The sequence below is a fragment of the Molothrus ater genome, chromosome 2 (assembly GCF_012460135.2).
Source record: "Molothrus ater isolate BHLD 08-10-18 breed brown headed cowbird chromosome 2, BPBGC_Mater_1.1, whole genome shotgun sequence".
Lineage (NCBI taxonomy): Eukaryota > Metazoa > Chordata > Aves > Passeriformes > Icteridae > Molothrus > Molothrus ater.
The window spans coordinates 29,925,722-29,937,744 of NC_050479.2; the positions used below are offsets into that span (position 1 = coordinate 29,925,722).

The 12,023-nt window shown below is 38.7% G+C and overlaps 1 protein-coding gene across 1 annotated transcript in view; it reads right to left on the reverse strand.

Annotated features, from left to right (window-relative positions):
* Window positions 1-2,400: 2,400 nt before the first annotated feature.
* Window positions 2,401-12,023, reverse strand: part of SLC9A2 (solute carrier family 9 member A2) — a 33,958-nt gene continuing 24,335 nt past the window's right edge. The window contains exons 8-12 of the mRNA XM_036393282.2: window positions 10,643-10,804; window positions 9,964-10,060; window positions 8,941-9,072; window positions 6,901-6,991; window positions 2,401-4,875 (exon numbers count right to left, since the gene is read on the reverse strand). Of these exons, the coding sequence (XP_036249175.2) occupies window positions 4,505-4,875; window positions 6,901-6,991; window positions 8,941-9,072; window positions 9,964-10,060; window positions 10,643-10,804 (853 nt within the window). The 3' untranslated portion in view covers window positions 2,401-4,504. The remainder of the gene's footprint in view (window positions 4,876-6,900; window positions 6,992-8,940; window positions 9,073-9,963; window positions 10,061-10,642; window positions 10,805-12,023) is intronic.

The window sequence follows — 12,023 nt, forward strand, 5'->3', positions numbered from 1 at the left end:
CTCAGAGAAACCACCACTATATCCCCCCTGCTACCAAAGCCTTGCCATTCAAACCCAATACACCACTTCTTGAGACTTGCATTTCTTGTCATGCTTCTGAATTTACTCACTGCAGCACTATCACAGAGGTCAGTACCATTCTCATCTTCTGAGAACAAGTGGATTATTGAGCAGATAATGCAGCAACAAAATAGGAGTAGCATTGTTCATGACCTGGCTTGCTCATTACTTCAGGTTCTCTGTAGTGCCATTACATTCCTGCTGCTGGGAACCTCTGTGGGTGCTGCCAGTGCCAATCTGGTTGTGGGTGTTGCAGGATACCCTTGGGTAAATGATCCTTTACAGCCTGGCACTTTGGCATTTGAAAACCCAAGATTTGCCTGTACTTTTATTGCTATAATATTGAAGACTAATTCACAAAGAGCTGATCATGAATCTTGTAAGAGTGCCTGAACTTTGAGAATCAAATGATTGTGAATGGAGGTCAGACTGCTTTTAGAAATGAAAGAATATACAGCTTATTTTAAAGGGAAGTCTTGAAAAACTTACATTTTAATTTACAAAGAGAAATTAATTCAAAGTTTTAATTATTTTAAATCTCAGCACCAAGGAACTATTTTTTTGAGATGTGCTCTACAGTAAGAACCAGTCTTCCATTCTGTCAAATATCTGATAAATAGGAGGTCTCAGAGAGGAAAATTGAAGTAAGCTGAAGTATTTAAAATTTCTTTTCCTTTTTGTGGCAAAAAATTACTGTTTGAAACAAAACCTGTGGCAATTAGGGTGCCATATTCATGCACATTAACAAGGATATTTTTATTGGACCAGAGCTCTTGTGGTACAAAAAAGCATTCCAGCATCCAATTTCAAAATCTTTCATCTTTTCTTCAGGGTGTGGGGGATGTTGACAGAACTTGGACAATTTTGGAAATGGTGACCTAAAGCATTTCTTGGAGGGTCAGCTGATGTCTGGAATTGGTGGACTTGGCAGCTCTTGAAAAAGTTGGTGCAGGGTGCAGTGTGTTTGCTTCCAGAGAGCCCAAGATACCCTTCATAACAGCAGGCATGTTATTTTGGCAAAAAATTTAACTTTGTTTTTCCATGTGATTTCTATGTGGCTTTAGTACAGAAGGATATTCTCTAATTTTTAAATTGTTATGCAGCAAGGTTTTCTTTTGTTGAACTGGTTTCAGTGGAATTTGCATTATATTTTAGTACAAAGTAGGACAGCCCTTAAAATTTTAGCTCTTTCAGCAAATTATTCTTGGGGTTTTTTTTCAAATATCTGCCTAAAAAAGGTAACAGGATGTCTATCTCCTCTAGGCCTTGTTATACCTACTTTCTTATCCTAATTTAATTTATAGGCCTTTGAGGAGCTGAAGGGAAAATCCTTAAAACCCTAATTCAGAGTGGAACTGTATTTTCCCACTGTCCCTAAAACTGAACTTTCTTCATCAAAAATGCATTAAAATATCTGTGCTGCAGAATGTACTGGGGAGTCCATCTGGAAACAAAATATTTGTATGTGGCTTTGGCAAGTTTCCCAGTCACTACTGAAGATCCGGTTTCCTTGAAAAAGCAAGAAACGTTGTCCTCCGTCAATGCATGACTTTCCCCATCAGATGGTGCTCGAGGACAGATTTATTGGGCATTTCATTCTCCAGCAGACAAACTCTGATACAACATGAAGGATGTCTCCTCTGCAGGCTCAAAAAAAGCGCTCACGTGTTTTTCCTTTGCAGGAAAGGAGGAAAAAAAAAAAGGCAAGGGTAAACCTCTGACCCAAACCAGAGTGAGAGTTGAATGATAAGGGCTAACTGGAACAATGCCTGTGCCACCTGCTGCTGTCATTGCTGCTGAAAAGGAGAGTACCCAGAAATCAGTTCCCAGACATGGCAAGGGAGCATTCAGCAGTAGTGGAAAAGAGCCTAAAAAGGGTGGGAAGAGCAGAAGTGAGGAAGGCAGAAGGTTGCTCACAAGGACACAGAGTCCCAGAAGATTTGCAATTCTGTTTCACAGTGTGACCATGATGGAGATGTGCCTTGATGCTTGTATTCTGTGGATTTCAAGTGCTTTGGAAAGGTAAAAACATACTATCATGTTTTGAAGCACCAAGAGCTTAAGACGTTATTTGATAGAAATGACCTTCAAATTGATGTGCTTGTACTATGGGGCAGCGCTTTAAGCACAAAAAATGTGAGCGTGCCCTGCATTAATGGGCAACCAGCATAGCAGCAAGGTTCCTGAAACCTGCATTCATTATTTAAAATTGTGCCATAAAAAAATAACAACTGTTTGAAAAAAAAAAAAAATGAAAGGCAGCTCTCCCCAGACAGAAGCCAAATGCTTGGTCATTACCAGCACACAAACAAGAAAACTCCACAGAGAGTAAACTAAATGTTGATGTGCAACATTTCACATTTATTGATTTGGTCAGATTTCATATCGGCCTGATATAAAAGAGCTAATTTAAACAATCTGATCTGTAAGGACAATGTTGTCTCAAAACTGAAATCAAAACTCAAGGCTTTTTTCTTATTCAAACATGATCCAAATAATGCAGTGACATAGCATTCCCTGACAGTTTTACAGATGAAAGTACTTTCCTGTTGAAAGACAAATTTAAATTTGTTTTCAAAACTTGCTGGCTTTGCTTGAACCCAAGTTTATTTCCAAACAGGAGATGATCATTAGAGGACAGCTAAGTATCGATTTCCACAATAATCATTTGTTGAGAATACCCATGAACATTTGACTGAGGATTATAGGGTTCAGAGAGCCATTCCTCTGCAGCTTAGACTTTGCTTTTGCCACACAGCAGAATTTTCCATAGCTTGAACAGAGGAAAAAGACTAAAGGACCTAAGGAACGAGTTTGGGAAGGTTTGATATTTCAAATACATACATTACATAAGTATTTTGGAAATGCTCTTAGAAGAAGGAAAGTCTTACATCCCTGCTTATCAACCCCCACCCATGAACATTTGAAAGAAATCTACTTTGTGGTTTTAAAAGGAAACTCTGATTTTTAATAGTTCTTTCAAAACAAGCTTAAATAAAAAAAATAATCTTATTGCCCACAGATTTAGAAATGTGCTAATGAAAGAGAAAAGTTATGATTTCACAGTGTACATTCTTCAATGAAAGTTATCAATTTTGTAACAAGTAGAAAGAAAACTATTTCTGCATTGTACTGAAATGTGTATCTGTGCTAAAGCAAGCTCAGTACTTAGATTAAATGGGACAGAAAGTGCAAATTCCTGAGAACTACAGTTAAGTATCATTTATTTTAATGCTTCCCATACGCCCTCAAACGGCAGCCATTGATTCTAGGATCAAGAAGTCCATGTTATTAAGGTGCACAGTGACTTCAGCTGATTCCAGGGCCCCACTGTGCTACTTTTCTGTAAAAACAAATTAGATGGAACATTTTTGTTCCTTGGAGTGCATAGCTCAGACAAAGAAAAGATTACCTTTCCCCTCTTACAGATGAGGAAACAAAAAGTAAAACAAATTAACCAGGGTCACAAGCATGAGCTTGCTTGAGTCTCAGTGGTCCCTGACTCAAACAGGAGACTGCTCGCTTTGTCTACGGGCAGTGCTCTGCAACTATTCTACTGCTGCATTTGCATTACATCGCAACCAAGTAACTAAGGTGCAAAAAAGCAATTTTGATTCAAAACATTATTTATCCACTTGAAGTTTTCTGGTTTTAGGCCTTCTGGTGTCCTGCTAAGTGCTCTCAGTTCTTGCTGACAGAAGTGAAAGCCAAGGTAATTCAGTTTTTCTTTGGTGATCCTTAGTACCTTTCAAAGGTAACATATTGCCAAAAATTCAGAAAGTAAAAATTCAAGCTATTCAGGTCTTTGTTGCAAGTCCTTTTTATAAGCCTTATTTGCAATTCCCCTACAGCTTGTTTCTTCTCTTCTTCCTCTTTTTCTGCATCAGAGGTCTTCAAGCAAACTAGGCTTCAGGAATATATTTATTCTTCTTTAGAAGTCTGTATGATAGGTGCATTGTGCAATTTTCAGTGGTATTCGTGTTGAAGCTCTGGTTAAAACAAGTATTATTGATTATAAATAAAATCTGAAATGATACAAAAGTTTGGGGGTATTTTTAAGAACCTATTCATCACTGGACTTTGAACAATGATTTCAACGGAAAACTGGGTATTGAACCTTCGTGACTTGGTTCCATGAGAGATGATGTGATAAGGCACATTTCCATACTATTTTAACAGTGGAAATAATGTAATTAAATTAAAGCATTGCCATAAGTTATTTGTAAAAGAGATATATTATTTTTTTTTGTATCTTTAACGTTGCATTTGCTGCAGTATTCCTTTCACTTAGTTAATGGAGTTGACTTAACTCAAATGGAAGTGGTTAGACCCAGATGGAGGCTTGTTTTGTTATTTTAATGGATCCCATAGTCTGATCAGATCATTGAGAATCCTAATTCAGTATGTCCATGGTTTATTATCAATAGTTCTCCTTTGGCCATGTTCAGTACAGCTGGTTCTCAGGCTTATTTCTCTGCCTGTCCCCTTGCGATGCCTGCCTAACTAACCGTGGTGGTGGCATAGGTCTGGCTGACCCATGGTCTGCAGTCAGATCTTCCCTGCTCAAAGTGCCAAATCTTGGTCTGGTCAGCAGTGGCTGCCTGAACCCAATGGATGGCTGAGGCAAAGTGCTTGGGTCCTGCTGCTCTCCTCGTCCGTCCTGGCTCCCGTCAACTTCGTTCTTCCACTCCACCCTAAACTCAGGTAATGGCCTCTGTTGTCTCAGTCTCTGGTCTCTCAAGATTTTCCCTGCTCTGGGCCTTAGATTGAGCACTGTGGTAGCAGCATCCAGCTCAGAGTCACTGCTGTCACCCACTGTTAATTGAAAACAAAAGTATAGTTTTAGGTGTAGAATATCACTGTTTCAGGAATTATCTGAGTAACAGCACACAGGGCCCTTGCAGTCATAGAATAAAGTTTCCCCATATTTTTCTATCTTCAGTGCTTTCTGATTAGACCCAGTAACAACCTCTTAACTCTGCCAAAACAGGGGATAGATTTGACTTAAAAACATCCCTACCCTCAAAAGTGTGATTTTTAGACAGGCTTCACTCAGCAGCTGCTCCTTGATTGCCGAGGGGCCCCTTGATTGAAGTGACATTTCCCCAGTGCTGGCAAATTTCCAGTTCTCTGGACAGAAAAAACTGCATCTCTCTGAGCTTAGGGTCTAGTCCCTGCTTACATCCAAGCAGGATACCAAAATTAGATTTCTCAGCCCCACATCTCATGAAATCTAAACTGAGAGGCATTTCTAGAGCACAACATGTACAGGGGCTCTAGAAACTTGACTTTGGAAAAGGAACATCAATACTCTTACCAGGCAAAGGATCACTCAAGATCAATGTACAGATGGGTGGAAATAGCCCATCCTTAATAAGGCTGAATGTAAGACATGAAAGAGAATCAACAGGGCAAATCTTAGAGGTTGCAAGTGCTGCAGACTCTTCCTCCCACTCAGAGCAGGATAGAATATGCTCTAGGGAAAGGTGGCATCATTGCTTAGGGAATGCCCTTAAATGATCATTGCCAGGTAAATCAAGCTGGAGATAGTCTGGATGTGCACATGTGCAAATATTTTTTCCCAGCAGACTTCTTTAAAAATAATTAACATCTTCATCAAAACTTAAACACTTGAGATATTTGATAAAATTTTTAACAATAGTTTATGAATGCCTCAGATTTGTTTTTAGACTTAAATCAGATATGATGTTTTAAATATATCAAAGTAAACAACTGTGCAACTGTCATATGAACAAATTAGATTAGTAGCCTTCATGTTATTTCTTTTAAAAAGGTGAGGAAGGGGTCAACAAAATATATCACCATGTAATTGTCCACTCACCCAGATAATTATATATCAAGGCAGGTCTTCATCAGACTGTGTTTTCAGGCTTTTTCCCTTCTAAGTATGTCAAATAATATATTTTTTGACAATTTAATAATCTGGAGGCATATTTTCTCTTTAATTCTAGGTGACAGTAGGTGACCTCTGCAGACTAACTATAGAATAAAAGGCATCCTACACTCAGGAGAGCAGTGATATCATTATTAACAGACAAAAGCACAGTCTATTGTTAAATTACTTGGGAATAGTGGAAAACTAATTGGGGTGGCGATCAGGAAATTTTAGAAATTCTGCACAGGTTTCTTCTTCCCAGCAAGAGATCCTTATGACATCTTGTCATGAAAGAAAATGCTCCAGAGTATGATATAAGCATGGTAATAAAACCAGTATCAAAAGTAATATATAGAATTGGGCAAAGTTTTCAATGAAATATTGTGCTCCAACAGATTTTTTTGTTAGAACTCAAAAACTACAATTTAAAACATTTGTGAGTTTAGGCAGAGGAAAAAAGTTAACAATTTGGTTGTAAACCTTGTAAACCACAGCATTTTGTGTTCTTCATGAGAACAATAAACTAGGTCTAATGTCTAATGTCATTACCCTCTCTGGTTGGCTTCTCAGAGCAGTGTCCTCTACCCTGACCCCAGAGAGAAAAGACCCAAATAGGCTCATAATCCAGGAGGGATATCTGGATTATGGAATAAAGATGAGAAGAATGAGCCATGGCAGTGTTCCTGGTGCAGAAGTGCAGCAGGCAGCTCCTTGCTGACAGGAGATGTGTTGGGAGAACTATGCCAGTAGGGGAGAGGAAGCGAAAACACCCTACAAAACCCTGCTGTCCAGGGCATTTCTCTACACTCACATTTCTACTTTAGGACACACTGTTTTAAATGCTCTAGTTTGCTTATTTCTCTACATCATCTCTGGAAAAACCTTCCTTCTATGTAAGCAAAATGACTGCAGCACAGTAAGAGAAAAGCAAAAAATGTCATTACCTCTGGAAGATGTTTTATTTCTCACTCGTAGTTTCTCTGGGAGTTTAGTGTTTTTAGGAAGTGAAAGGAATCTTTTTGTATTTGCTGCAGCCTGCATGCAAAGAAAACCAAACATTTTAAGTTACTGTAGGCTAGTGTACCTGCATAATGCATGTTAAGATACACAACTGAGGCTTGAACAGGTTTCTGTAGCTAAAGGGCTGGAGAGTAGTTTTGAATTAGGTAATATGTGATCCTTTACTACACATTCAGCGCTGATTGCTGGCTGAAGGTAAGGTAATCAGTTAAGGTAAAGACTGAATAAACTCAAGCAGTTTAATCAAATGAAAACCTAGTGAAATGCCCTCTGAGATCAGAGTTAATAAATGTATGGTCTCTAACCTCAACCTTGCCTGCACAGGCTTTCCTAAGGAAGGCAAATGCCACAAGCATGGCACTTCATGCAGCTTAAAACTTGTTTAAAACTTTTTATTAGCCAGCCGCAAAAATATGGGTGAGAATGGAGCTTGGGCTCAAGAACTAATCTGCATTCTGATCCTGCAAGCACTTTATACATATAAATGACTTTATACAGTTGACTAGTCACACTGAAGTTGATGAGGACGTTAGGCACCAGCATGATCATTTACCAGTTCAGGGCATAAAATCCTTGTTTTCCCCAGACTAAGATTTAAAGGCTCTGGGAACAGACCACACTTCATACTTCTAGAATATGAGAGGTATTTTCCAGAACAAGTTGCTTTTTTTTTAAATTCAAAAGTTTCTCAAGGACATCCTTTCTTACATTTGCTACAAAGATTTTTAAAATCTTTACGGTCTACCAGCTCTCCTATGCTAATACTATTACTTGTGGCTGACCCAAAGAGAACCTGAAAGGAAATTTATTTTCCCTTAGAGATTTTTCTTCTTTGGATTTTTATTCTTTTCCTCTTTCTCCTCTTCCTGCTGTGGAGGATTTATCCAAGAATAATTATTCTTAAAATTATAGCTGGTGTGTTTTAAAAAGTTATCAGACATCCTTTTTTCTTTCCCTGCCCCAAAAGTCCTGCTGAGTCTCCTCACTATTCTACACAGTAAATAATTTAATTCTATGAAAAAGATAACATATGTAACTGCGGATGAGAAGAAAAAAAATCATTCAGAAAAGAAATCAACAGTCTTGTTGTCATAATTAACACCACAGTAGCTCTGGTAATGATCAACTATGAGACATTATCATCCTTTTGGAGACATTATTACAGCCTCAGGTGCTGAAGGACAACTGTATCAATGTTGATACAGTTCAGTGACTGCTTTAAGTTACTAAATATTCCTGTGCCATGAAAATACATATTTACAGGATGGCTAATTTCCTTGATACCTGATATGACCCAAAGGATCAGTTTCCCTGCCTAATTAGTGCTGCATTCCAATATGGTTGGAAGTTTACAACTGCAGGATTGCCTCAGAGAGCCAAATATTATCATGTCACAGCAATCCTTGTAAGTGGAAGCAGCTTTCCTAACCAGTGTCAAAATCTGAAGGCCTGACTACATTTTATAAATACTAAAGAGCATACAATAGTTTTCAAGTTAAGAGCTTGCTCTGACTGATGTGGTCAAAAGTCCTCTCCTATATTTTGGAGTTTATTGTAAGTAGCTTTTCTATCTCAAAGTAATTTTTAACCTTTAATCATCCACACTTCATCAAAATACTAATGGAGAATACTGATCATACCTACATTGTGTACAGAGCCTGTCCAGCTTCTCTGAGGTAAAATTATGGCAGCAGATCCCACTCCCACATCACTTTCTACAAGCCTGAAGCCTTGCTGAAGGTGTCAACACAAATTAAGGGGCTCATGTGTGCAACTCAAGGTGTAAGTGTGATACTACATGTGCAGTTGTCTTCCAAATTCAGGATTTTTCCCTGCATGTCAGAAGATTGCTTTTTCTGCATGACAGTTAGCGACAAAGAGCTGCTTTCAATAGAAATTAAAATTAAAAAAACCCAAACAGACCAAAAAAAAAAAAACCAAAAAACAACACAAACTGCAAGTACCGGTCTTTCCCTTGATAGGCTGTTGGTTTTCCTCAGGCTCTCCCGAAGGCTGTGCCGGCGACGGATCAGAATTTCTTTGGCCTGCTTCTCACTTGCATCTGCAGCCAGGCTATGTCGGTTGTAGGACATTGTCTGAAATGGAAAAGCAGAGATCACAGCCTGGAAAGCATGATGTCAAATGTGCTAGATTATATGAGCAGGGAAAATCAGGCTTTTTGCTTTAATAAGCATCATAATTCCTTGTGAACAAGATTGTATTGCAGATGATTAAGAACAAGAACAATAATTATGCCGAGAATGTTTTTATTCATCTGCTTCACAACTACCTGGGGTTTTCTTGGCTTTGGTTCATTTTTTTTTAACCTGATGATATTTATAATGAAAGACAAAATGGAAGAAGCTGGCTTAATACCGTGTTTACCCCCACACTGTAGTAGCTTGGTCAGTATGTCAGCAGAGGACACATATTTGAAAGTGATGAGTCCCCTAGAGGGAAGTCATTTTAACATACAGCAAGCTGAAGCTTGCTCAATTTTTGAATGTTTTCCAAGGGCTCAGGCATTCAAACTACTTAGCCACAGGAGGACAAATGTGAAATGTCCTTTTGCTTTTATTTCACTATTTTTCCAGTTCATCATCTCTGCTCTTAATACAAACAATCTTACAACTGGAGGCAAATAGGAAATCTAATCCCGTATCATGAAGTGACCAATATAGCGATACAAGTAGACAGTGTTGGGTTGAATTGGCACCTATGATCCTATTTTAATACTGTGGTTGCATCAGAGGTAATAAGACAAAAACATTAAGCCTTATCAATAGTATAAGATCAAGTAAGTATTTACACAGAGGAATGTGAATATACTACTGTACATATGACAGGATATGGCAACAGAGTTAAATAAGAGCATTATTTGTTATTATACGATAGAGCAGATGCACCAGCTCAAAGATGTGTTAAGAAGATAATCAGTATATTACAAGAGCAGTGGGATATTTATGTAGGCAAAAGTTCATCCTTACTCGGTGTCGTATTTGGTAGAGATTCTTTGTTAATATTTCTCGCATGTTTTCCATTTCAGTGGGAGAAAGGGGCTTTATCTTTCCTTCATGATAGTCACTGTGGCAGAATAAAAAAAAAAAAGGAAAATAGAGGAGAGGGAGAGAGAGAGAGAAGGATGTTTTTATTTTTATGGTCAGGAATGACATTTGAATTATTTCCTTTGTTAGAGGTGGAAACAACATTTCAAAACAACCAAGTAATAGGTGAAAATATAACATGTAGAATTGAAATCCTGATTTCATTTGAATCTGTGGTAAGATGTAAATGTGATAAAAATTACAGTAATTTGTCAACTGTATTTAGGTACTATTCAAAATGCCCCTCAGGCTTGCCTTGTAGCTGTTCTCAGCAGGCAGGCAGGCAGGCAGGCACGTGTTCAAGTCCACCTCCGCTCTTCAGGGCAGATGGATGTGCCAGTGAGCAGCTGTCCCAGTAAAACCACACACACCAGAAGAACACAGCCCTTCACCTGAAGCTACAGGCAAAAGGCTCTTCTTTCACACCCTCTCACTGTTCTGGTGTCATTAGGACACAAAGAATCCTAAGTCAAAGTGATTATCCTGCCTTACAGCCCAGGCTGTGAAACAAATTATGTGACCCAGCTGAGCTGCTTGGCTGTGCTGGCCTCGCTTGCCTTACCTGAGAGACACCGATGATGGCACCTTGCTTATCATTCCACTCTCTGCCATCTCTATGGCATGCTTGATCTCTAGCTTCTTGTATAAAGAAACAATGCTGGACTTGGGCTGGTTCTCACGGATTAGAAGTCTTCGCAGGTATTTATTGTCAAACTTTTTAAACCTGTACATGAGGCAAACCAGCCCAACCAGTTAATTCTTACTGTGCACAGTTAAGGAAAGCCAATACATTGCAGTTAATGAAATTTTAAAGGACTTTATTGTCTGGGAATGTGTCTGTTCATGTTAACAACCTAATGCTGAGTAACTTAAGAAAGGGTCAATTTCAACTTTACTTCAGATAGATAGTCTTAATAGGTTAGATAGGTTAATATGTTAATGGGCAGTCTCCCTAGAAGCAACTTTAAGCTTTTAGGTGTTCTGTTATTAGAAAATATTATTTTTAATTCTCTGTTTTCATCAAGACAAAGAGAACATTAAATATTTACTGTAATAACAAATAAAAGGCCAAAATTTGCATCAACTGCTTGTTCTTTGAAATTTTAGCCTGCTTTCGTAAAACTTTAGAAGTTGTTCCTTTCTCTAAAGCAACTGCACCCTCTTGGATGCTTAGTGAAAAAATATTGATTACAGCTGGTGTTGATTTTGTTTGTCAGAAAATATTTTGCCCTCCAGACATTCTGAAATTATTCTTGAATTTGGGTGTGAAGGTCATGAAGAGGTGGGACTCTCCTTAGCTCTGCAATCTTTTCATTAAAGATGTCACACAGACTGGAGGAGAACCAGGCTAAATAAAGAAAAGCTGCACCCATGTCACACATCTGTCAGGAAAGCATCCTCACTGTGTCACCCCCAAGTCATTTGGAAAGGGGTCTCCTCGGCCATTCCTGCTGGTGCTATTCTCTCTTTATATAAAACACTTAAATTCTTCTTGGAACAAAGACTAGAGGGTGGTGAGCAGTGCCCCTGCTTTGGATCTAAAGAATTTGGATGTGAAAGGAATTAGATCCAACATAATGATGATGATGACGATTCAGCAGATAAAGTAAAAATATTAATTATTCAGGTATTGCCAGGGGTAATCTTCTTAACTGATACTAAGTCTTAAGGAATACCACCAAGAGCTGTGGAGCTGCCTGCCATTAGCACCTCTCATGTATCTCATGCCAGCTGCTGCCTTGATCTTCTAGAGGAAATCCACTAGCTTTTGTATGTTTACTGTCAAACAGGAAACTAACTCATCACTTAACTGCCCAAGGAAATACAGCTCGCAAGAGGACAGCTGGGTGGGAAAAAAGGCTCAGCAGACATACAGGAGATGCTCTGCAACAGTCAGAATCATGCACCCTCAGAAGGTACCATCCTTCACCCTGGGATCAGAG